Source organism: Myxine glutinosa, chromosome 4 (assembly GCF_964187855.1).
Source record: "Myxine glutinosa chromosome 4, kmMyxGlut1.1, whole genome shotgun sequence".
Classification (NCBI taxonomy): domain Eukaryota; kingdom Metazoa; phylum Chordata; class Myxini; order Myxiniformes; family Myxinidae; genus Myxine; species Myxine glutinosa.
Window position 1 is genome coordinate 215,999,518 of NC_136264.1, and position 27,755 is coordinate 216,027,272.

At 48.6% G+C, this 27,755-nt stretch overlaps 1 protein-coding gene across 2 annotated transcripts in view; it reads left to right on the plus strand.

Moving 5' to 3' along the window:
- CCNA2 (cyclin A2) overlaps positions 1–27,755 on the plus strand; it is a 52,373-nt gene that overhangs the window by 21,430 nt on the left and 3,188 nt on the right. For both annotated transcript variants that reach the window (XM_068114411.2, XM_068114412.2), the window contains exons 6-7: positions 4,241–4,445; positions 5,215–5,328. In XM_068114411.2, the coding sequence (XP_067970512.2) occupies positions 4,241–4,445; positions 5,215–5,328 (319 nt within the window). The remainder of the gene's footprint in view (positions 1–4,240; positions 4,446–5,214; positions 5,329–27,755) is intronic.

Sequence of the window (27,755 nt, forward strand, 5' to 3'; positions counted from 1 at the left end):
AATCGCCCTAATCCTGGGGTGGCGTGATATCAGTGTGGTGATGATATTGGACAGGAAGGTATGAACAGCATATTTGCCATGCTGGAGGTCATCGCTAACAATAACGAAAGACTCGGTAACATTAACATCAATCCAGGTGCACACTGTGAATAGAGTGACTTGGACGTGGATGAGCACTCTGGATTTCATTCTGTTCTATCGCAGCATAGGTCTCCGCAAAATCGACCTGGACGACAATGCGATCACCATCAACTGCCTTCCTTCTATCTTCAAAGAAGTAGCTCTGCTTCCTCTTGATGAATGAGTGCAAGCTGAAGCATGGAAGTTGTTTGCAATACCTCATGCAGGGCATCCTGAACAGCCCCATCTTTAGCTGCTTTTGTGGCCCGCTGCTCAATTGTCTCCCACTGAAACCACTTCAGCGGCAGGTTAGGCTCTGTTTCGTCGTCGACAGAATACACTGTGGCAAACTTGGTATGGCATTCCTGACATTTTCCTGTCATGCAGTTCTCCGAATCCTGATCAGCTAGACTACGGATTTTTATGTTAAGAAAATAGGCCTTTTATGTTTTGAAAAGTGGAATTTTTTTTTTTTTTATGTGAAAAAATCCCGAAATATTTTTTCCCCCGTTTTATTCATTTTTTATTATTACCAAGTTTTTCAGAAATCGGTCAAAAAAAGAACAAAAAATGGTAAGCTTTTCCTGCACCACATTAAGCACTCTGGGCTAGTAAACAGGTAAAAAATGACATTCAGGTACCTTTATTGCAACCGCATTGTTTGATAAGTAGAGGTCTAGAAGAAATTTACAAGACCCTTTTAGGAACGGTTAAAGTAGGTGTTTGAAATCATTATCTTGGTAATGTTCTCCTTGGTGAGGCGGTGTCGGTGAGGACGTTTCTGTAGATGGAGAAGGACCTTTCCACGTCGACGCTGACGATGGGGCAGTACCTCAAGAGGGGGATGTCAGCAAGCTTGACTCCAGCCGGCACACCAACCTCAGATCCGTGCTGATCTCCATCCAGGATCAAAGCCACTGTCCTCAGCACACCAATGTCGGCATTGCGCTGCAGCACCGCCTTGAACTTGGTGAGCAGGATCTCCTTACGGCAGCCTCGGATCTTTTCGAGCTCCTCCTTGGCCTGATCAAGGAGCTGGAAGGCCTTGGCCAGCTCCATGCCGGCCTCCTCCAGCTGCTTAAGGATCTTCGGGATGAACGACACGTGGGCATTTAAGAAGACCAAACTGAGCTTGATGTCCGCCTTTCCGAACAGGTCCTTGGCACTCCGGATTGCCATCGCGTCGTCATCGTTCAGCTGGTCCACAATGTCCTTGACGGCCTCGAAGTGCTCGGCGTAAAACACCGCGGCGTCGATCCACGTCCCCCACCGAGTCAGAATGGGCTCCGGGGGGAGAGAAAGATTGGGCTGCTGCTCCTTCCAAAAGACAACACGCGACGGGGCTTTGACGAACACCTTCTTCGTCGTGGCAATCAGGTCGTTGACGTCCTTGAACATTTCTCGGACTGTCTCGCAGACACGGTGGAGCGCGTGGGCAACGCAAGTCACATGCAGCAAGTCCGTGAAGAGTTCCTTCAGGGCATGGCCGGCCTTGATCATATAGGCCGCGGCGTCGCTGACGAGGACCTTGAGGCACTGCGGCTTGAAATCAGGCCAAAGATAGCGCAGCGTGTCATTGACTGCACGCACGATCTCCCCGGAGTTGGTCTTCTCCAGAAACATGCACTGGACGAGGTGGGGACGAAAGTACCCCTCCTTGGACAAGCGTCCCGCGATGATGTTGGCCACATATCGACCTGCCGAATCGGTCGTCTCGTCGACGGACAGCCAGATGGGCTGCTGTCCGAGGTTGGCACGGATCCCCGCCAAGGCCTCGTCGTAGCACTTGTCGAGGTAGTGCTTTCGAATCCAGCTTTCATCGGGGATCTGGAGAGTGATGTGCTTCTCCAGGAACGACCGGAGGGCAGGGTTTTCCAATTTCGACCATGGGATGCCAGCGGCCAGCATGGCCTGGCACAGCTCCTGAGCCACGACGTCGCACTTGTGCCTCTTTCCGCCACCAAAGTCCTCCATGGCGGCTTGCGTGACCGTCCTCTTCTTCTTCAAGGCCAAATTGCTCTTGTGGCGGTCTCCTTGGACATGTTGGGCCAGCTCGGACTTCTGCTTCGCCCGGAAAGTCTTTTCACAAGCTCGATAGAAAGCCGTGTCACTCGACACGTACTTGAAGGTGGCCCCATCGCCGCCAGCGTTGAATTCCTTCAGCCACTTGTCACGAAGAGCAGCACTCATCTTGATAGACTTGTTCACACTTTGTGTACACTCTCTCACTGTAGTACACCGCCTCACTGCTGTACACGCTGGGGATGCAACGCACGCAAGTGGACGCAACGTTTTGTTTTTGAGATCGATCGCAGTTAAAAATTTCGATCGCAGTTTAAAATTTCGATCGCAGTTTAAAATTTCGAAAAACTCCCTAATTTTTTTTAGCGTTGCCAGACATGTTCGACCAAAAAGGGCATTTTATTGTATTTTTCCCGAAAAAGGGCGAAATTCTTTTTTTTCTCCGAAAATAGCAAAAAAATTTTGCGTGCAAAAAAGCCGTTTTATGTGAAAAATTTTTTTTTATTTTTTCACATAAAAATCCGATGTGCACTGATCACATACAATGCTTCCAAGGAATTCACGAAAGTTGGTCGAAAGTCCAGGTACATGAGATGAAGCCTCCAATAAGAGGCGCATGTTTTCATGATATCTGCAGAGGCAGACATTGTGCGGAAACTTTGAATTGAGGCATACATTGGCTGGACGAAGTGCTGCGAATTTGGAGTGGCCGATCTTGATGTTTGGATATTTCTCACAAAACAAACTGTATGCCTCTCGTATTGTCATCATTAGGAAGCTCTTTTGAACCTTGTCCTTCCGTTTCCCAGTCTTAATGACCACAAAGTCTTTCTTCCCTGGCGACATCCATGAAATATCGGGACTCGGTGTTTTTGCCCTTCGCCCGACATCTCCGCTGACGTGCATGTTCACTTTCCCTTGCCTTCGCAACATTAGCAGCACGCGCCTCTCTTGCGTTTCGCATCCAACTCCCTGCATTTTTCCTTGTGCCTGTCTCGAAAACGCTTTTGTCGCTCGGCAGCAGTCAATGGCATCCTTTCTGTAATATGAATGCATCGACAAATTATCCATTTGAATTGCACCGTACCCTTCTACGAATCATCTAAAAGATCATGAAATGTTTTAGGCCACAAAAACTGACAGTAGAGGTTGTAAGCGGCTTCACTCAGCTTGTCCACTGCAAAGTTGGCGGTCCGCGGTGGCGTGGTGATTTGTCTAGTTTTCCTCTGACGATGCGTATCCGCAGGTGACAACAGAGGTGTAGTTTGTACTCACCGATTGCTGGATGTAAACCGATTTCAAAACCGCTCAAGATGACCACGCGTAAACTTGAAACTTGTCATACTGAAGTAAAATCTGGCACGCAATGAATTCTGGGACAGCTACTCTGTCGCCACCTTTTTTCAGGCCGAGTTATCAATTGTTTGACAGAATGAGTCACTCCGTAACGTTACGGAGTGACAAGTTTACTTTTTAATTTATTTTTTGTAGATTTTTAATAATATATATAATTATACTGTACAATGATTGGGTGGTATAAGTTCTTAATGACCCTGGATTTATTTGGTTTTTCATCCACCAGTTGAAGATAAAAGTAAACAAATGTCAAATTTTCGTGAGGAGTGACACGTCACGGAGTGACATCTGACTCCTAATTTGAGTGTTAATTAAGCATAGAAGGCCAACTCATATTTTTTTTCAATTGGTTTTGAAATAATCTTCATACAGGTATCTTCTGATGGATAGCATTTGTTGACTTCATGCCAATGAATTGAGAGACTAATGAATTAATAGTTCTTTGCATTATCGAGGGCCGATTTTACTGCGCTTTTCAGTAGAATGACGTCATTAATTGCAACGAGTGATGCAAGCCAACAGAGCAAGTTAACTTGGTGATCTTGACATTATCTGAAAGTACATTTTTTTCAGTTTTCATTTGGTACATAACATGAACTTTTTCAGTCGAACTTAAAATTTGACCTCTGCGGACCGTTTCTCGTGGAATTGCCCAAAGTGGATGTGCGCAAGTCAGACAAATGAACATTTTGGATGGTATTCTTTTTGCTCAGAGGTGTGCTTGTGTGGTGTGTACGTGCAGAAAGTTTGAGGAGATCTACCCTCCAGAGGTATCTGAGTTTGTGTATATCACAGATGATACATACACCAGACACCAAGTGCTGAGCATGGAACATCTTATTCTCAAGGTCCTATCATTTGATGTCTCGGCACCGACAGCACACAGCTTTCTACTTCAGTACCTGCACCGAATTGGTGCTGGGGCTCGTCTGCGCAGCGTTTCCTTGGTGATTGGCACACCTGACATGCTATAGAGAGTGGAGGGGGGGGGGGGGGGAGAGAGGCAGGGGTGGTAGCTGCCTTAGAATCCGAGGCTTACTTTTCTCTACTAGTAACTCGATGACCTCACATAGACCTCTTCGATGTGTACTTGCGATGTGTACTTGCGATGCAAGGTTTTTATTCATTTTAATACAATCTCGGCTCTTGGAAGAGCAATGGGGACGGAGGGTCAAATGGCAGTGTACTGACTGTGGGGTCACTATTTGGACACAAGCAAGGCAAAGAGTAAAGGAAGCATTAACCTACCTATAAGTAAGAGGGTTGGGTTAGATTAGGTAGGGTTAAGGGGGATAGACAAAGTTGTAGGTAGGGACCTGATTTTGTGTTCACCACTTGCTTTTGAAACCCTGGAGGTAAGCATGCGATTCGACAGTTTACGAAAGGCAGTTCCACAAAAGTGGGTGATAAGCCGGGTTTTGTGGGAGTTTAACCAGGATAGAGTTCCTGGAAGAACGTGTGCATCTTGGAGGAGCTTTTGAGGGTCAGATGGCGGAGAGAGGAAGTTGTCATGTGGTAAAGAACACACCACGTTTTTATTATTCCTAATTTCCCAACCCCACATCCTCCACAACAATACTTAACAACAACAGTAACGCTGTGCTGTGAATGTAAGAAAACAATTACACCACAATATGGACTCTATTGCAAGCGACTCTTTGGAATGTAAAAGTTTTGCATCTCGCAATTGCCAACCGCTTCTCCCTTCCTTGGCAGTACCTGGCTGAGCTGACCTTGATCGATGCCGATCCCTTCCTGAGGTACCTCCCTTCCATGATTGCCGCGGCGGCATACGCACTCGCAAGTCTAAACCTCAATAGGGATCTGTGGGTGAGTACTTCAACGGATGTGCCAGATTTCCTATACTTTTTGCAAAGTTATCAAAATCGATGCATTGATGAATGAGTGAAGGTGTCGACTCGAAAATAAATACGTATATTGTTACGGCATCGGTCCATTCTGGTTACCTGGTTCGAGTCCTGCGGGTTGTCAAAACGTCGGCTTCCGACGGTCGAGTTCCCAGGCCTGTGTGCCACGACGCGATACTCGTAGGAAGCACGGAATTAACAGGGTGAAGCGCTGATAGGTGCGTGCGACCTTTCTGATGAGGCCGAGCAACCGTTGGTCGCAAGCGCGGTCTGAGACCAGATCGAGCAGGCTTTCAGAACTACACCACAACCGGCCAGAGGCAGGCGTCGAACGAGGCAACCAGAACTAGCAGAATCCAACCCCAAGACTAGGTCTATTTATTAACGAACAAATGCTCAGGGAAGGATTACATGAAACAAAGAACGATTTGAAAAACGAGTGAGATTAAACTAGGAAAACCCGTTAACCCTCACTGAAACGTTTATTGTGCCCCCTCGAAACAAGCCAAGGAAGATCTCGGATTTATTCTGTCTTGGGGCCTGCTCATTCACACGACTCGGTATCCGAAAAGGGAACACAAACGATTAGTCCAGTCAATTGAGCTCATTTTAGGGCCAAACCCAAAACAAATTGCAAGATTCATTTTCGCTTGTTTGTGGTTCAGGCAAGTCTTCGCTCGTTTGTGGTTCAGGCAAGTCTTCGCTCGTTTGTGGTTCAGGCAAGTCTTCGCTTGTTTGTGGTTCAGGCAAGTCTTCGCTCGTTTGTGGTTCAGGCAAGTCTTCGCTCGTTTGTGGTTCAGGCAAGTCTTCGCTCGTTTGTGGTTCAGGCAAGTCTTCGCTCGTTTGTGGTTCAGGCAAGTCTTCGCTCGTTTGTGGTTCAGGCAAGTCTTCGCTTGTTTGTGGTTCAGGCAAGTCTTCGCTCGTTTGTGGTTCAGGCAAGTCTTCGCTCGTTTGTGGTTCAGGCAAGTCTTCGCTCGTTTGTGGTTCAGGCAAGTCTTCGCTTGTTTGTGGTTCAGGCAAGTCTTCGCTCGTTTGTGGTTCAGGCAAGTCTTCGCTCGTTTGTGGTTCAGGCAAGTCTTCGCTCGTTTGTGGTTCAGGCAAGTCTTCGCTCGTTTGTGGTTCAGGCAAGTCTTCGCTCGTTTGTGGTTCAGGCAAGTCTTCGCTTGTTTGTGGTTCAGGCAAGTCTTCGCTCGTTTGTGGTTCAGGCAAGTCTTCGCTCGTTTGTGGTTCAGGCAAGTCTTCGCTCGTTTGTGGTTCAGGCAAGTCTTCGCTCGTTTGTGGTTCAGGCAAGTCTTTGCTTGTTTGTGGTTCAGGCAAGTCTTCGCTCGTTTGTGGTTCAGGCAAGTCTTCGCTTGTTTGTGGTTCAGGCAAGTCTTCGCTCGTTTGTGGTTCAGGCAAGTCTTCGCTCGTTTGTGGTTCAGGCAAGTCTTCGCTTGTTTGTGGTTCAGGCAAGTCTTTGCTTGTTTGTGGTTCAGGCAAGTCTTTGCTTGTTTGTGGTTCAGGCAAGTCTCCTGTGCATCATATTTAAAAAATCTTCCGCTATCGTTCTGGTGGTAAAGCCTAAAAATGAATGTATATGCAAATTAGCCTCTGCCATTACCTAATAAACATATTTTGAAGTAAATTTAAGTTTGTTTATATATATTTGTTTGTTTGGTTTTTTTTTTTTTTGGTTTTTTTCCTCTCTATTTCACTTCCTACTCTCCCAATTTTACAAACTTTACAGCTTTATTTGACTATCTTAATTCCTGCCATTAGGCCATGACATCCGAACACATTCAAGCAGAATTCCTCTATTTAGGAGACTTCAATGTACACCACAGGGAGTGGACGAAATCTTCCCACACGGATGTCGGGGGAGTTGAAGCTCTTACATTTTCTATTCTCAATGATTTGGAAAAAATTATCACCCACCCTACCCATATCCCAGATCGTCAAAACCACTCTCCAATACTTGGGATTTGCTCTCCACCTCCAATCTATTGTGTTCCAGCTACACAATTTCACCTCCAATTGGTTCTTCTCACCACAATCTTGTGAACATCGCTTGACTTACCACCACTCCTCCTCCGACTGCTCCGGCTGAAGGCCAGTATTGGCATTTCCATAGCGCTGATTGGGCTGGTTTACCAAACTTCTTTTCTGATTTTCGCTGGAAAGACGACTGTCTCCTCGGGCGATGCCTCTATTTCTGCTGAACGTATAGCTGAGGTTATTGTTGCAGGAATGGAGGCTTATATCCCCTTCTCTTTCAAGTCTGTCTCCTACCAACTCTTGGTTCAATAATTCCTGCTCTGTGGACATTCGTGCAAGGGATGCGGCATATTGAACATTTTTTAAAAACTCTTCTTCCTCCGACTCGCATTCAGTTTTCTTATCTGCTAGAAATCATTACCCTGCGGTCAAAGCGAAATGCGGGGTTAAGCATTCAAGTACGTACGTATGTGTGCCGTGTCTGCATTTTTAAAATTCTTTTTCTCGGCAACCGTTGATCCGATTGACACATTTTCACCATCGGAGCGCCTCCTCCTGTAGAATATTTTAATGAATATTACGACGTCATAGGTCACGTGGTACAGGTGCCATCTTAGAAAAACTTTGCATCTCTGAAACCACTCCATGGAAAAAAAAAATTGAGACCTGGCTCATTGTCACCGACTCCCCATGGGGAATAAGATATGCTAATGATGTCATCAGTGCCTTCATTATGATGTCATCATTCGACAAATACAACACATCCATCTGATCATTATAACATTTTTTTCCAGCAACTGTTGGTCTGATGGACACAATTTTCACCATAGGAGTGCCTCCTCCTTTCGAATATTTGAATGATAATCATGACGTCATAGGTCGTGTTACAGGCGCCATCTTGGAAAAACCGAAAAACGTTGCACATCTATCTCCAAAACTGCTCTATGGGAAAAATTGAAACGTGGCTCATTGTAAATAACTCCATATGGAGAATAGGTGTTAACGATGACATTGGTGCCATAATTATGACATAATTCGACAGGGACAACGCTTCGTCTGATCAGTTTGAAATTTATTAAGCATGATCTATGCAGCAATTATTTAGAGAATGTAAATTTATGATGTCATCGCTTACGTGGTCTGGCAGCCATATTGAATCAAAAAAATATAAACGTTCAAAAACAGAAGAGTTGGCTCACACCAAGTTGACTGTGCAGGGTAAGTATTCTATGAATACCATCTAGCTACAAACGTGTTATTTGTGAAGGGAGGCATTCTTTTATCCAAAATAAATGTGACCTCTCATCTTTTTCCACGAATAGATCTTTCTGGTCTTTAGCTAAAAGTATCGCCAACAACCTGTCACTACCCTTTCTTTGCTTTTCCGTTATGATTATACTTTGGCGGACACAAAAGCCCACTGGCGTGGTGACATCATTCCGCGCACCAAAGGGGCGGTGGCCACGCCCGAGGGGTAGGCGTGGCCTCGTGATATACACCGGGCGCGCAGCCCGGAGCGCGCGAGTGTTACAGTGAGCTCCTGAAATAAAGACGCTTATAAGTTACCGCTTGTCCGCTTCCTCCTTGCTCGCAAGCAGCGCGCGTAACGCCGCGCTTTACTGGTGACCCCCTTGACGTTGGATCTGCCGGAGCGATCCTTCCACACGCGACGCCATTGCCATGGCCAACTTCATCAAACTTCCCGAATTTTGGGAGGCTCAGGCCGAAGTCTGGTTCGTCCAGGCCGAAGCCCAATTTCAGCTTCGGCGCCTCACCGGCGATGACACGCGCTATTGCCACGTCGTCGCCTCCCTCGGGCCCGGCACGGCCGCTCGAGTTGTGTCCGTCCTTCGCCACCCACCGGACGGCCACAAGTACGAGGCACTCAAGCGGCTACTCCTAGCCACGTTCGGCCTCACGGACGACGCACGGGCCGACCGCCTCCTGGATCTCCCCGAGCTCGGTGACACGCGCCCGTCGGTCCGAATGGACCATATGCTGTCACTGTTGGGCGACGAAGCCCCCGGTTCTCTATTCCGGGCGCTTTTCCGTCGCCAACTTCCAGCGCAGGTTCGCCTTGCGTTGGCCGGGACCGGGCTAACGGAACCCCGAGCATTGGCAGCCGAGGCGGACAAGTGCTTCGGACACGCGGGCGAGAGTCGGCGTGGACGTCACGGCCCTCGTGGCTGATGCTGCTGATGCTGCTGCTGATGCTGCTGATCCACAGCATCAGCTTATACAGCATACGCAGCATGCTGATACGCACCTCGTGACCGCCGCCACGCCCCGCCCACCGCCGCGGCGAAAACCGCCACCGCGGGGAAACCCGCCAACTCCACCGGCCTGGCGGAGCCAGCCGCGCTCCTCCAGCTCCACCACCTAGTGCTGGTTCCACGCCAAGTTCGGCCACGAAGCTCGGCAGTGTCATCCGCCATGCTCCTTCACTTCAACAGGTCGGGAAACGCCTGGGCCGGCGCTCAAAAGTGGCGATGAGCGCCGGCCGTTCGAGCAGCCTGCTGTTCATAACGGACACCTTCTCCGGGCGCCGTTACCTGTGCGACACGGGAGCGCAGGTGAGTGTCGTTCCCGCCGGCACGTCAGACAAGCACGCCGCGGGTGGGGGCCCCGCGCTGCTTGCCGCGAACGGGACGCCCATCCGTACGTACGGAAAACGCTGCCTCTCTGCGGTTCGGAGGGCAGGTTTTCCGATGGACGTTCGTCACCGCCGACGTGCCCATGGCACTGCTTGGCGCGGACTTCCTGTGCGCTAATGGGCTCCTGGTCGACGTCAAGCGCAGACGTCTTGTCCGAGACGTTCAGCTCGCTCGCTTGTGCATTGCCCAGCTCAACGAGCGGCTTGCCAAGCGGCTTGCCGAACGGTTCGGTTCCGGCCACGTTGGTCTGTACGCTTCCGGCAGCGGACGCATTCACCCGCCTCCTCGCCGGCTTCCCGGCCCTCACGCGGCCCACCTTCTCGGCGGGGGCCGTCAAGCACGGGGTGGCCCATCACATCCCCACCGTCGGGCCACCGGTCTACGCCCGGGCACGCCGCCTCGAGCCGACGAAGCTGGCGGTGGCAAAAGCGGAGTTCGCTACCCTGGAGCGACTCGGCATCGTTCGGCGCTCAGAGCGCTTGGGCGTCGCCGCTGCACATCGTGCCGAAGCCCGGCGGGGGATGGCGACCGTGCGGGGACTATCGCCGTCTCAATGACGCCACGACTCCCGACCGCTACCCCGTCCCCCACATTCAGGACTTTTCCGCCCGTTTGGCGGGCATGTCCTTCTCGAAGGTGGACCTCATACGCGGCTACCATCAGGTCCCCGTCAGGCCGGAGGACGTCCCGAAGACGGCGGTCATCACGCCATTCGGACTCTTCGAGTTCCTGCGCATGCCCTTCGCTTCGGTCTGAAGAATGCGGCTCAGGCGTTCCAGCGACTGATGGACAGCGTCCTGCGTGACTTGGATTTTGTCTACGTCTACCTGGACGATATCCTCGTCGCCAGCGCGTCCCGCGAAGAGCACCTACACCACCTCCGCACGCTCTTCGAACGCCTGGGCCAGCATGGCCTGATTGTGAACCCCGCAAAGTGCCGGTTCGGCGCCACCATAATCGATTTTCTGGGGCACCGTGTCACCAGGCACGGAGCCGTCCCCCTGCCGGCCAAGGTGGAGGCGGTGAAGGGGTTTCCGCGCCCCCGCACGATCAGAGGGCTGCAGGAGTTCCTGGGCATGGTGAACTTTTACCATCGGTTCCTGCCCCGTATCGCCCAGCTCCTGCGCCCCCTGCACGAAGCTCTCCGAGGTAAGCCGGGCAAAGGCGACGTTACCTGGACCGAGCAGATGGACACGGCGTTCACGGGCGCGAAGCTCCCCTTGGCTCATGCCACCATGCTCGCGCACCCGGCGCCCGATGCAGCGATCGCCCTCACCACCGATGCCTCAGACTACGCGGTGGGCGCGGTGCACGAGCAATGGGTGCGTGGAGCTTGGCAACCGCTGGCGTTCTTTAGCCGGCAGCTTCGCCCGCCTGAACGCCGTTACAGTACCTTCGACCGCGAGTTGCTCGGGCTTCACTTGGCGGTAAGGCACTTCCGCCATCTGCTCGAGGGCCGTGCGTTCACTGCCTTCGTCGACCACAAGCCGCTGATCTTCGCGATGGGCAAGGTCACCGAGCCGTGGTCGGCCCGGCAGCAGCGTCACCTCTCGGCCGTGTCCGAGTACACGACGGACATCCAGCACGTCGCGGGGAAGGACAACCCGGTGGCGGATTGCCTTTCCCGGGCCGTCGCCCACGCAGTCCACCTCGGCATCGACTATGCCCGGATGGCAGCGGACCAGGCCGCTGACCCCGACGTCCAGGCCTTGCGGACCGCCGTCACGGGCCTCCGCGTCACCGAGGTGGCGTTCGACGGCGCGGGCGCGGCCCTCTTGTGCGACGTCTCCCTCGGGCGTCCTCACCCCATCGTGCCCGCGGGCTGGCAGCGCCAGGTGTCTGACGCCATCCACGGCCTGTCCCACCCGGGCGCGAGGGCCTCCCAAAGGCTGATCGCCGACAAGTTCGTCTGGCATGGCCTCCGGAAGGCCGTCCGCGGCTGGGCCAGGACGTGCCTCGTGTGCCAGCGCGCCAAGGTGCACCGGCACACCCAGGCCCCGTTGGCCCCGTTCACGGTGCCGGAACGCCGGTTTGACCACGTCCACGTGGACCTGGTGGGACCTCTGCCCCCCTCGCGGGGTTTCACCTACGTCCTCACCATGGTGGACCGCACCACCCGGTGGCCGGAGGCCGTGCCCTTGGCGTCGACAACGGCGGCCGATGTCGCGCAGGCTTTCATCGCCACCTGGGTCGCCCGGTTCGGCGCCCCCTCAGACATCTCGTCCGACCGCGGCCCCCAGTTCACCTCGGAGCTCTGGGGGGCGGTCGCGCAGGGGCTCGGGGTCCGGCTGCACCGAACCACGGCCTACCACCCGCAGGCTAACGGCCTGTGTGAGCGATTTCACCGCTCATTGAAGGCCGCGCTCCGGGCCACCCTCCGCGACGGCGGCTGGGTCGACAGGCTCCCCTGGGTCCTGCTGGGCCTCCGGACAGCGCCCAAGGAGGACCTGCGCGCATCCGCGGCGGAGTTGGTCTTCGGGCAACCGCTGCGGGTGCCGGGCGAGTTCCTCCACGGCACCATGGTCCGCGGCACAGCCGCGCTCCGCTCTGCAAGAGACCGCCCAGAGGTTCGCCCCGGTGCCAACGGCATGCCCTGGGCACCCACCGACGCAAGTCGCCCCGGAGCTTCGCACGGCGGAGTACGTCTTCGTCCGCCACGATGCCCACCGGACACCACTGCGGCCCCCGTACGACGGGCCTTTCCGCGTGCTGGAGACCGGGGCGAAGCACTTCACCCTGGACATCGGCGGTACTCCTGACCGCGTTTCGGTAGACCGCCTCAAGCCGACCCACCTCGACGTGGACCATCCACCGCCAGTGGCCCGACCCCCACGTCGGGGCCGCCCCCCTGCGGGCGGACCCCCGGCACCGCCCAGCCCCGCCGCCACGCCGCCCCCTGGTCCTGCACCCATCCCAGGGGCAGCCAGGGGCATCCCACCTGGCATCCCTGCACCCCGGACGCCGCCGATCGCCAGGGGGCGTTTCGGCCGGGTCATTCGTCTGCCCCGCAAACTGGCCCTCCAGGTGCGCGGGAATTCTGGGGGGGGGGGCGCGTGTGGCGGACACAAAAGCCCACTGGCGTGGTGACATCATTCCGCGCACCAAAGGGGCGGTGGCCACGCCCGAGGGGTAGGCGTGGCCTCATGATATACACCGGGCGCGCAGCCCAGAGCGCGCGAGTGTTACAGTGAGCTCCTGAAATAAAGACACTTATAAGTTACCGCTTGTCCGCTTCCTCCTTGCTCGCAAGCAGCGCGCGTAACGCCGCGCTTTAATACTATCGCTACCTCTCCGACTAGTAAAGCAACTTTTTGGTTCTCTTGTCTCCTCTAATTCCAAACTGGATGACTCTAACATTCCATTTCCTCTGAAGCACCCCTTACCAATACTATTCCCCTCCCAATAATCTCTTTTCATGCAGTCAAAAAGTACTCCTCTCTCTGGACACGAGCAAGACGTACAGACAAGATGGCATTCCTCCTGGTGTCTGGAAGGAGTGTGCTTCAGAACTTGCACCCGTGCTTGCTCGTTCATTTCCTTTTTGTTTAAAAACCCAAACTTTTCCTCTTTCCTGGAAACGTACCTTAGTCCAGCCTATTTTAAAGAAGGGTGATCGTTCAAACCCTTCCAACTACCGTCGTATTGCTCTGACTTCTGTTGCCAAAGTTTTGTTTTTTTTTTCTTTGGTTTTTTTTCTTTCAATTCTCATTTCCTCAAGCATCTTGAATCCCCCAATCCTCTAGCTGACCATCAATATGGCTTCCGCAAGGCAAGATCTACCGGTGATATCCTTTCTTACATGACGAATGTCTGGGCCTCTTATCTGAGAGACTTTGGGAATCCTTTGTTGTTGGCCTTGATGTCTCAAAAGCCTTTGACAGAGTTTGGCATCGGGGTCTGATATCCTAGCTTCCCACTTTCGGCTTTCTCTCCGACCGCTCTCTCTCCGTTATTGTTGATGGTTCAACATCTTCATCCTTCCCGATCAACAACGGTGTCCCTCATAGGCTAGTGGCCAAATGAGGTTTTGGGTGGCATACCCCTACCCAAGGTAGAACAAGTCACACCCTATTTTTTCTTGAAGAGGGATGTTTGGGGAGTTAGAAAATCATGGTTGTGAACCTGAGATCATTGCACAACATTTTGAAAATCACGTTTACATATGTACCACTGCAGACTGCAAAAATGGATTTAATCGCCACAGATTTTGGCTCATATTGGCTCATATATTTGTTAATACTGGTGCTACAAACACAAATTTGGTACCAAAATGTGCGGCATGATGACATATATATCTGTAAAAAACATTTGTGATGTAACAAAGGCTTTTGTGTGACCTACAGGCAAAAATAGTGGAATTGTACTCAACAAATCAGCTTCGGGTTTACCAATAAATATCAACAAAAACATTAATTACTTCAAAAATATTGGACTTGCAGTCATACTTGTTACATCAACATAATCCAAGTTTATTTACCCTTTGAAAAATATATCTAATGATATAATTGTCACTGAAATGATATAGTTATAACTGAAATCATATGTCGCCACACTAATGCTGACCGATAGAAATCCCGAAGCAGATATGCAACATGAAGAATTGACTTAAGATTCTGACACAATTGTGAAAGTGACTTTTATAGACATCATGTTGATATAAGCTATTTCACATATGACGATAATGAATTCATAACATGCACTGTAACCTATGTACATATATTACATGAAGTAATACATGCAATACATTTTAAAGTTCAGTCACGCTCTTCATCAGTGCTGTCGTCAAAGACAACAGAATCATCAACATTTGGACAATCGTCTGCACTACACGAGCAGAATTCAGTGCAGGTCAGTCCTGCAGAGATACAATGACATGTTCTGCTCTGCCTACAGTCATCGTCGGTGCAGTAGAGATGCGTGAGATCTCGAACCTCCCTTGGGGCTGCATCCTTTTGGAACATGACAGGCTCAAGTTTGTTGTCTCTGACCTGCCATCCATTACCATCGGGGTTCCAAAGTACAGGCTTCGCTACATGGCTGTGGGTCCATATCGCCACCTGGTAATTTGCTCGCTTCAGATGTTGTTCGAAAGCATCGTCTGTTGGTGGGAAGAGAGATGCTGGTTTGTCACTTGTGCAGGCATAAACATAACGAAGTTGGTCGAGTGTGTGACTTGACTTTGAACCATACAACGACAGAGCATATTTTGTGGCAGTGCTGACGACATTGGTTGTATCTCTGGTTTGGCCTAACCGTGACAGTGGTGCCAAGTGTGCAATGTTTTGCTTGAGTTTCGAATATGCAGTGCGTTTCCCGACTTTGAACAGCGCGGAGGTTGTGTCACAGCCACTTATAGCATGTGATGCTGGCAAGCAACTTGACGTATCCTGACCGATGTCGTCCGTTATTCTGTTGACAGGAATGAATCTCTGACGATTCGTTGTTTTTGTACAGTGACCTGCATTCATGTACACTTTGGTGTCCCCAAACATGCCTTTCCCACAGTAATAGATGAGTAGGACCAACACGTCAGTGTCATCACATCGTACAATGACCCTTGAGTGTGCTCTGGCGAGATGGATAGCATGTAGCAGGAGCCGTGTGTCAGCCTCCTCATGTGTGCTGAACAATTCAGGTAGTTCCCGGATGCCTCTATGATCCACAACTTTAACTAGCAGGCCATCGTTAAAGCCTCCTGCCAGTGTGACAGATTGGTTTTCCTCAAGCTGCAATTGGGCGGCTACTGTCAAGTAACTGCAGAGGAAATCGGCAAGCGCTGATTTGTTTGTGGTGTTCTTCAGGAACTTCCTGTAGTTTGGAACTGTGCGTTGTCCATCGATGACATATCTGGGTGTTGACTCTCCACCAGTGCGACGTTCTCTTTCCAGCTGCTTGATAGAGAGTGGTACATCATACCTGTCAAAAACCAATGTAACTGATGTCACACCTTGGTTACTAGCAAGCAGTGACTGAATCTTCTGCATTATGGTACGTCCGAGATCGTCAAATGTGTCAAACTGGGCTTCATCAAGTGCCTGAAGTAGTGCCATCCCATCAATGACATAAGCAGTATCATGTTGGTCAGAGGGTTCGAGCACCTGGACTTCCTCACAATTAGCTTCTAACTTCTTTGCCAGATCCGCCTTGTTGGTTTTTCGCATTGTCCCATCATTGTTGAAGAGGGACGGTGGCACAGGAGCCAGTTCATGTGTCAGGACTTGTTCCAGACTGACATCGCGTTTCTTTGAGACAGCAAGCAGCTGCCGGAAAAGTACTTCTGAATCCACCATCAATTTATCTCGTTTGTTGGTTTTCATGGGTTTTGACATGTCCGCAAACGTTGGTGTCTTTGTTCGTGAGTCTGTTTCCCAGAAACTCTTGGTTTGGTCAGCAAGAAGTCGCTTTTCGATAAAACTTTTGTTGCATTTCTGGGCGTCTGTTAGAAATGTCCAAGTCCGTTTGATACTTCTTGTGAAGCAACCTGGCCTGTGGCGATGTTGACCAATTCGTCAGGTACAGTACGTAGGTCAAACGGATTTTGTACGTTTGATACAAATTCCGTGATCTTGGTAACATCTTGTTCATCCCTTACCATCCTTGTCTTTCCATGCTCAGCGTGGTTTGTGGAAGCTACTTCAGTGTCCCCATCACAGAGTTCTTTAAAAGCCTCTGTATATTGTGCTGTGACATGTCGAGTGACCATCCATCTGGTAAGGGCACCTTTCCTCAAGGTAAACCCGATGACACCTCCCTGGCTCTTCCCCTCACGGTTAATTGTTTGTTCAAGTGCTTGGTCACTAGCAACAGCATTGAACCGGCGCAAAGACCTACGGACCACAAATCCACCTTCATGCAGATATTGATAGGATTTTGGGTGCAATTCCCGAAGTGATAGCATATCATTCAAATATCCTGGCAAATATTTGGCATAATTTCCTCTGTCTGCAGCTCGGCACCAGGGTATAGTCTCACAGACGGCGATGAGATGGAGTTCGAACAGTCCCTCGCGCTCTGCTCTCAGAAGTCGCAGCAAGATGTTTACTCCCTGCATAAATGTATCCCAGTAGGCAAATGTTTCAGACTGTGTCCTACCTGCATTTGTGAACTCTTGTTGTAGTGCTTGCAAAGGTGCTATGTGCTCTGATTCAAGTTGTTTCGTCAGTGTTATTGCGGATTCCCTGTCTCCTGCTTTGAAAGCATTCTGGATCTCTCTCACAAGCCTGTACATGTCGTCTTTGGGCAACATGGTGTGTTCCTGTTGTTGCAACCATGTCCAAAATGCTTCCTGATAGAGGCGGTATAAAGCCTCCAACACCAGCTTCATTGCTCTGTTTCCTCTGGATACTTGCTTTCCTTGGAGCACCAGATTTTCAGTTGCGGGTGCATAGACGTCTGAGTCCACCAGCATTGAAAGGAGACCACCATCACCATACAGTTTTCCAATACTTGCTACAAATGACATTGTTAAATGCATGCCACCCAGTCGCATTGTAAGCTTTCCATCTAGAGCTGCAGGCTTATTCCACATGATCTGCTGAGCCTTGCTGTAGATCGCACAGTCAGCTGTTACTAGGATATGTGGTTGTCCGAGTTTAGCAGCGATCTGGACCAACCTCAGGAGGATGGTGTATATGGTGGAAAGGTCTGTTGGAGGAGCACGGATAAAAGGTAAGTAGCACGTGGTTGCAACTGGTAGGTTTCTTTCCGACAGGAACGCATTGGATGCAGTCCACGATGGAACAGCCTGCTTCTCATCATTGGCAATACGGTAAACTTTCCATGCTAGATCTTTGGATTCAGCTGCTTTGAGTTCCGAACTGTCCTTGTCAACGTCGATTAATGACACATCATTGACAGGCGGTGGCTCTGGTCGTTTGGCAGGTTTGTTATACCTTAAAGGAATACACAAAACATGTAAGTTACTGGGAGCATAAAATATACACTTTCACTAAGTTTGTGATGCCTGCACCCATGTGTTCAAAGACGTACTACATACTACACCTATAACTACTGACAAGCAAAACCAACACCATACACATAAAGGTTCTCACCAATTGTAGAATCATGTATCTCATTACCACTGCAATTACCAAAATACATGTACATACTGTAATACTGTTCATAATATATATTGGATTTGTTAACATGATTATGTAAGTTACTTGCTTACCTCTGCAGATCTTCAGACCATGGCAGAGCTCTTTCACCCACGGACAGCGATTTCCGTGGCAATCGTGGAATGCCCTGACCTTCACCGTTGTCATGTTGGATCTTTCCTCTGTAGAACAGCACAGCTGCCATGGCATGAGTAGTGGATTTTCCGTCCAATGTAGCTTCATTCTGATCAAAATTATCTATAGCAGCGTCGACGATCGGATACTCATCGATGCAGCGTAGATTTTGAAGAACTTTGGGGATGTAAATATCCTCCGGGGCAGTTTGATCAACAGCCACAGACGTGAGGAAACGTCTCACCTCATCATAGGACACACAGTGTCCTAATTCATGAAGCATGTCAATGAGATGCTTGCTTCCCAATTCATGATGCACCTGCAAGGCTAAACCAAGCGTTATTGTGGAGTACACTCGACGGCTCTGTGATATTATATTGTGACAAATGGCGATCGTCCTCAGGTTGTTCTTCATAACACCTTCATCACCACAGCTGGTTACATTCGTGTGTGATTTCTCACTGGTGCACCACTGAATAAAGTCGTAGAGTGTATTAGGAACGAATTCTGCACAGTGCTGAATATCTGTTTCCTCGACAGGTGCATACATATTTCCAACATGCTCGATATCAGCCATGTGCTTCCTCAGGATACCAGCTGCAGCATGCAAAGTATGCATTTCACTATCTATGGCTGATGGCACATCAGACGGGATGTCTTCATATTCTGGTTCATCAGTCATGCTCTGCAGAATCGTGGCTTTTCTCAGGGCATCACCTAAGGTCACAGAAGAAGAGCATATGATGTCAGTGTGGCCATCAAATGTTACACAGACTATTTGGTCACCATAATATTTAGTTAATCGCTCCTTCAACTTCCAAGTTTTATACTGTTCTGCATTCGTGGTACCCAGTGAAACCAAATATCCAACGTATTCATCTTTCAGGTGAACGAGGGGTGTCACTGTCTTAGTTTTGGAGAACACAGTTTGTTCCAGATAACATTTCAGTTCATCAAAAGCTTCATCATGTAATGTGCCCATTGTTTCCTCTCCTGATTTACGAATTGCAGCAGTGATGTTCCGTTCTGAAATATAGTGTGAATAGCATAACCTGTGGTACTTGGCATCATAGGCGAACAAATCTGGAAAGGCAAGCATGCGCACGTGTATTTTATTGTCTTGTCTTTTGTCAGCTGCTGCCAGAACTTTTTCTCTGGTGGACTGTCCAGTTCCTGTAGATACCGGTGTAAGCTTGTTTCTGGAAGTGCTGGATTTTCCACAAATGAAGCAGTTAGTCCTGATGTCAAACCCAGCTGTTTCATTTCTGCTGATTCTTGTGTGTTCTGTTGCCGCAGACGTGCATGGTTGCTGGTCACTCTCACTGGGGTTGGATGTGGAGATATTTGACTTGCTGGTATACTTGGCCCGACACAATTTGTGGAATGATACTTTCAAATCAAGACTCAATATGTCTTGTTGCAAAGGCCAGATACTTTCATAAACGTCATCTTTTCTGATTTGACTTGCTTTGAAGATTGCACTCAAACCATTAAATGTTGGGTTCTTTACAACTTCTTGCTTTTTAGGGTTGAGGGGTTTAAAGCATATGATGCAGTGGTCAGTGTCAATTTTACGACGCTTCACAACAGGTGGTTCCAGATCCATAATTGCAGATCAATTGTCAGCACAAGCATCTGAAATGAAATAATTAAAGATAAGTATATATCAGTAGTTTTAGAAAAAGGCAATCAAGCTCAAAATTGATTTTCTGCAACTGGATTTAAAATCATTCTTGTTTGGTTAATGCATATACATGTATTATAAATTAATCAATGTCGGTTACTTTTAGGGTGGGTGACAAATGGTTTCGGTAATAACTCTATTAATTCAACGGATTTATCTTTATGAGTTATATTTCTAAAAAGGAGAATGATAGAGGGTTATTTTGATGTAATATGTAGTAATACAACTCAAATACTTATGAAGAAATTAATTGTTTAGTTGATATTTATTGGTAAACCCGAAGCTGATTTATTGCGCAAAATTCCACTATTTTTGCCTGTAGGTCACACAAAAGCCTTTGTTACATCACAAATGGTTTTTACACATATATATGTCATCATTCCGCACATTTTGGTACCAAATTTGTGTTTGTAGCACCAGTATTAACAAATATATGAGCCAAAATCTGTGGCGATTAAATCCATTTTTGCAGTCTGCAGTGGTACATATGTAAACGTGATTTTCAAAATGTTGTGCAATGATCTCAGGTTCACAACCATGATTTTCTAACTCCCCAAACATGCCTCTTCAAGAAAAAATAGGTTGTGACTTGTTCTACCGTGGGTAGGGGTTTCTCACATTTTAGGCCCCTTTTTCAATTTGGCCACTAGCCTATCAGGGTTCACTCCTGTCTCCAACACCCTTCCTTCTTTTTATCAGACATTTCTTCGACAAATAACCAAATGCACTCCTATGCTGATGACTCCGACATTACCTTCCTCCATGTTTTTCCCATCTGCCCCATCTTCCCTCACTCGATATACTTCTCGTTTGATCACAGCCACCTCTTTAAGGGTGTAGTACTGCTGAACAGGTGATTTTTTTTATTTTATTTTTAGTTTTAGTTAGTTTTAGTTAGTTTATTTTTTTAAGCTGAACAGTTTCCTTATAGTCTTATAAACAAGAATCATGCTATTAGAGGTCATAGAAGTACCCCTAATTATTGAAAAATTCAAATTTCAATTCAATATAATATTTTGCATGAAATTTGTTATAACTTGGGAAATGCATCATTCTTTTGGGCTGAAATTTGGACAGGATATTCAGAATATCACTTCCTTTAAAATGATGAAGGCTTTTGTTTATAGGAGTAGCCATTGTGGATTTATTGAAGGACGACCAAGTTTTATCTGGTAATTGGCATAATTAGCTAATTAGTGAACATTTGACATAATTTCACAAAATCCTCATCAGGTAGTAGAGTAACACACGTATAATACATGTACCAAGTTTTGTGTGAAAAGAATGATAGGTGACATAGAAGATAGAAGTAGAAATGTGTTCTTTGTTTTTCCTTGTTTTTTATTGACGGTCTAATTTATGCAAATTATATGCATGTAATATGACAAAGAAGCGTTGAAACTGGCCTGAGTTAAAGCCAAGATTATATCTTTCAAGAAAAACTGAAAATTAGATATTAACTTGACTTTGTTTTTGTGTAAAGGCCTCTCAAAGGTACCTATGTAGTTTTCTCAATTTTTCACCAGTACTACACCCTTAAATTCGGACTTGGACACGATTTCCCAGTGGGGCAAATGTAATCAGGTTAAATTCAATGCTTCTAAAACTCAATTTCTTCCCATCTCTCTCTAAAACTCCTCAACTCTCCAATCCCCTTTGAAAGCTCCACAATTATACCAAGTGATTCAATAAACCTACTGGGTATTACCCTAACATCAAATTTCACCAATTTGGGGTCTCACTCCCCCGATTCAACTCCCTGTACCTTCGCGCAATTTCTGGGCTGGGTCGTGTGGCTCACCAGGAGGCCGACTCACCTGCACACCTCTACCACTGCAGTTGCCTCCGAGCTTACCTGCTCCTTACCCTAACCTATCTACCTGGGGAAGGCCCTCTGGTGCTCTCCCCACTCGGTGCCCTCTCTGGCACTGGGCTACCCGGGTCCGTCCTCCGGATCCTCGGGCCCCACTGAACAACTCTACTGGCTCCCAGAGCCCACCTGCGGCCTCACCTGGCTGACAGACTAACAGTGGCGGAGTGCCCATTCAATTACACTCACCAACAGGCCGCACGCCCAGCCATTTCCACTTCACTAATGCACCCATCCAAACACCATTCTACCACACGCACCACAGATGCCAATACAACAAACAACAACATGCATTTTAAGGCCATGTTCCCTGCTAGAGCAGGGGTTAGCCTTGCGGTCCCCATGACAATCTTCTCCATTTTGCCCTATTTTCTGCATCTCTCCTTGTTAACCCCCTTGCCCGCATTTCTTCTTCCACCATCTTTAGCCGTCTTTCTCGGTCTTCCCCGTCCTCTACTTCCTTCTACATTAACTTCCATCACTCTTCTCAACCAGTCACTTTCATCCTTCCTCAATACATGACCAAACCATCTCAACCTGTTCCTCTTCACAGCATCAACCACAGGCAATATTCCCATCATCTTTCGCAATTCATCATTTGTCTTCCTCTCTCTCAACGATACTCCGCACATCCATCGAACCATTCGCATTTCCACCCTTTCCAGCCTTCGTTGCTGCTCTACGTTCATTACCCATGTCTCGCTCCCATAAATCATAACACTTCTCACACATGCAGCATACACCTTTCCCTTCAGCTTCAGCGACACTCTCCTCCTCATCAGCACGCCACTCAGTTCCCGAAACTTCTTCCATGCACATCTCACTCGAGCAACCGTTGCCGAGTCTGATCCACCTTCTCCATTCAGCATGTCTCCGAGGTAGCAAAATGTTTTCACACCTTCCAGCTTCACGCCGTCTCCAAGATCCAACTCAACATTTCCTCCATCTGCAGCTCCCTCTGTGCACACCTTACATTTGAATGTAGCTGCCACACTGGTTAATGACCCTCTCAGACCACTACATTTTTGATGAACCCACTCAGCACACATTGTACATTTGAATGGAGTTCACTCCGACACCCTTCCTACACACAGCACACGGCCACTTCCCAGTTCTTTCCACCTCACCACATGCTTTACCACTTGCCATCACCTTTGTCTTTCCGATATTCACCTTCAGACCTTTTGTCTCCATACATTCCTTCCACTTGTTCATCTTTTCCTTCAGTCCATCCATACTTTCCGCAATCAACACCAGATCATCTGCATACAACAACTCCCACGGTAAACCCTCCTTTACGGTCTGAGCCAGCACCTCCATCACAGCTACAAATAGTAGTGGACTTAGTACCGACCCCTGATGCACTCCCACCTTCACCTCAAACTCACCACTGTTCCCGTCCTTCGTCCTTACAGCTGTGCGTGCTCTTTTGTACATTGCCATCACTACTCTGATCAACCATTCCTCCACTCCTAACTTCCTCATAAGGAAGTTTGTTTGTTTGTTTGTAACAAATAACATAAATTTATGTTATTAACATATGTTATTAAATTAACATATGTTATTAACATATTAATGTATTATTAATGTATTAACATATTATTAACATTAACATATTAATTAACATATTAACATTAAAATATTAATTAACATATGTTAACATATGTTAATTAACATAAATTAATTAACATATGTTATTAACAAATAACATAAAATAATAACAAAAATTTGTAATAACCTCATAAGTTTGCACCGCCATAACCCCATAATCTATAGCTCATGTGCCCGGGGATGGGAGGGATGGTGGATTTACCATCCCTCCACATCGGGCATCTCCCTCAATTTTGCCCATCCAATTTTTGCCAATCATGCCAATATCCACCACAATTTACCTATACCTTCTACCTACTCTTAAACTACCCTCCCCGGGTATTCGTGAAAGGGGTCCATCTTCCCCATCCACTCCTTTCGCACCAACCACTCCACTCCACATATTCCACACTACTCACTCCACACCATCCATTCCATACTCCATATATTCCATACCAGCTATTTCACACGACCATTCTCCATACACTCCATGCTCCATTCACTCCAGACCATCTATTCCATTCAACCATTCTCCATTCACCTGTGCTTTGCTTGCATACCTGTGCCCACACACCTGGTGTCACCCGTACACCTGGTGGCACGTGCACCCGTCTTCCCTCCAGGACCATTCGCTCAACACAACTCACAATCGCACTTTTCACCATACGCTGCTCAATCACCTCCTTCACACACACTGCACCATTCACGAGCATTGCCTCTCAATTCCTCATTTCAATATGCTCACCAGCAAGAACTTCCATCCGCAATGCCTCATTCAATAAACCACACCACAAACACACCATCATCTGATCTGACTATTCCCCTCTGAAACTCGCGCTCCCATCTTCCCTTATACTAAGCGCTCCCATGTCATTAGAATCCAACTACCCTACTCTACGTCCCCTACTACCTGTATCATATCGCTACTTAAATCTCGGTCACCTGTGGTCATTTCTAAATTCCTAACAATTATCCAAACCCTCCCTGGCTTGGTTTGCACCGCCATAACCCCATAATCTATAGCTCATGTGCCCGGGGATGGGAGGGATGGTGGATTTACCATCCCTCCACATCGGGCATCTCCCTCAATTTTGCCCATCCAATTTTTGCCAATCATTACTGCCAATCATTTTTTACCCATCAAATTTGCCAATCGTATTCCCTATCCCTACCATCGTCCATTAAACTTCGAGCCTCGGTGCATCGTTACATTTTCAAAGCTCGGCTTCGCAAAGCCGCGCAATGCATACGGGTGGTTTGGTCGCCTGCAGGTTGGGTCCGTCCGGCATTCGGTTCAGGGGAGGAGGTATGGTTGGGCCAAGGTTTAAAGCACCATCCCGGCGTGGGGCCTTGCACTCCCAAGCGGGATGGGCCAGCCCTGCCCGGGTGGGACGCCGCCACCACAAGGGGGCGCCGTTCCGATCCCTCGAACCGGACCGGTCGCCTTGCCCGGCAAAGCGCGGACGCGACCGTGCAGGGCGGGGCCCGGCGTGGATCGTGCATGACGCTCCGAACAGGAGCGACGCAGCACCGATCCCCGCTGGCTCCCGCAATACCCAAAGCCCGGCATGGACCGGGAGCTCGCGTCGGCTAAACGTCGGTCTAACCGCTATCCCGTTTAACGTCGATGCTCCCCGTACATGCTCACACCACTCGTTCCGTTTGTTGCTCATACATCCCATACTCTCCGTCAATTCCACCACCGCACTGTTACACACCACTCGCTGTCCGCACACTCCATAACACCTTGGCGCACACGTCGTTCGCACCTTCTCGCGTGCACTCTCCCCCCGTTACGTACTCCGTAACCACCACGGGCGTGCACTCTTCCGTTACATCCCCTGTAACACTCCCCATCACGCGCTCCACCACCAACTCAGGTGTGCCTCCTCGCACACGCTCAACCATTCCAAGTGTGCATTCTCGCACCCGCTCCTCATCCATCTCTCTCCGTATCACTCATCACACATACACTCCTACGTGCATTCTCGCTCGCACTCGGTTTTACTCCCACACTTTGTAACGCACTCGCTCTTCGGCGCACCACTTTTTCCTCACACGCGTGCCATTGCCATCCACACAGTGCACCATGGACCTTTTACGAGCGCCCGGGTTACGCCTCGATCCCAAACGCGCGAAAATTCTTTTTGCGCTAAACACTTTGCCGAAAAATCTCTTCGCCCCATATACCACCCGGCTCACCTTGGGGATTCTTCTTCCTCCTCGCTCCAACACCTGCAAATCTTTATAAAGATTGAGCACGGCATCATGATGCGAGCACGGACTTTGCACATTTTCCATCTTTTCCTCCCGCTGTTGCTCTACCAAGTCGGTCTCTCTCCAATCCCAATTTCCACTATGGGTTCGGTCATTTGAATTACTTTTTTCTTTCCCTTGACGACCGCTGGTCCGAATAAAATTTCATTTTCCACCTCGGCGGTCGCCGGCTTCCCCATACCCCGGGTCGCGATTTCTATCCCGGTCATTTTAACCGTGCTTTGCTCCGCCTTGCTCAACCCGCGCTCCTCGACTCGCGTTACCTTGTCGCGTACCCGTGTGCCTTTCCTGCTCAACATGCGATCCATGCTCTCCCCTTTGGATCCGCTTTGGAATAGCAAGGCATACCAGATATTGTCTGGGCCCCACATCTTTGTATGCTCTCACCCATTCTGTCCCCAAATTTACCGATTCGCTCCAATTTGCTGTCTAACCCCTCAAATGTGTTGTCTGACCCCTCTATTGTGTTGTCTGACCCCTCTATTGTGTTGTCTGACCCCTCTATTTTGCTTCCTATGCCCCCAATTTGATTTCCCAATTCCGTTTTTAATCCACCCATTTGGCTTCCCATATTTGTCCCCCGTCGCTCAGCGGAGCGAAAGGGGGACTATGGCTTTCCCCTCCGTCCGTGCGTGCGTAAGCGAAGGACCGCATTCAAATTTGGTGTGTGGGTGCAACCCACGTCAAAATTCAAGATGGCCGCCGCCATATATGTCTGATGCCATGTATGGCTGAACCTTGTAACCTGCATATCTTGAAAAATAAGCGAAGTACCAACTTCTAATCTGGTGTGTGGGTGTATCTAGGCATAAGGAAGAACGCTATTGAAAATTGGGTCGCCACGTCAAAATCCAAGATGGCCGCCGCCATGTATGTCTGCTGCCATGTATGTCTGAACCTTGTAACCTGGATATTTTGAAAAATAAGCGAAGTACCAACTTCTAATCTGGTGTGTGGGTGTATTTAGGCATAAGGACGAATGCTATTGAAAATTGCGTCGCCACGTCAAAATCCAAGATGGCCGCCACCATATATATGTCTGCTGCCATGTATGTCTGAACCTTGTAACCTGGATATCTTGAAAAATAAGCGAAGTACCAAGTTCTAATCTGGTGTGTGGGTGTATTTAGGCATAAGGACTAATGCTATTGAAAATTGGGTTGCCACGTCAAAATCCAAGATGGCCGCCACCATATATATGTCTGAACCTTGTGAGCGAAATATCTTGAAAAATAAGCGAAGTACCAACTTCTAATCTGGTGTGTGGGTGCATCTAGGCACAAGCAAGAACGCTGTTTAAAATTGGGCCGCCACGTCAAAATCCAAGATGGCCACCGCCATGTATGTCTGAACCTTGTAACCTGCATATCTTGAAAAATAAGCGAAGTACCAACTTCTAATCCAGTGTGTGGGTGTATCTCGGCATAAGAACGAATGCTATTGAAAATTGGGTCGCCACGTCAAAATCCAAGATGGCCGCCACCATATATATGTCTGAAACTTGTGAGCGAAATATCTCAAACAATAAGTGAAGTACCAACGTCTAATCTGGTGTGGGTGTATCTATTGGGTCGCCACGTCAAAATCCAAGATGGCCACCGCGATGTATGTCCGAACCTTGTGAGATGAATATCTTGAAAAATAAGCGAAGTACCAACTTCTAATTTGGTGTGTGGGTGTCTCGCCATAAGGAAGAACGCTATTGAAAATTGGGTCGCCACGTCAAAATCCAAGATGGCCGCCATCATATACTCGAACAATAAGTGAAGTACCAACGTCTAATCTGGTGTGGGTGTCTATTGGGTCGCTAAGTCAAAATCCAAGATGGCCGCCGCCATATATATGTCTGAACCTTGTGAGCGAAATATCTCGAAAAATAAGCGAAGTACCAACTTCTAATCTGGTGTGTGGGTGTATCTAGGCACACGGAAGAATGCTGTTTAAAATTGGGTCGCCACGTCAAAATCCAAGATGGCCGCCGCCATGTATGTCTGAATCTTGAGATGAATATCTTGAAAGATAAGCGAAGTACCAACTTCTAATTTGGTGTGTGGGTGTATCTCGGCATAAGGAAGACCGCTATTGTAAAGTGGGTCGCCACGTCAAAAT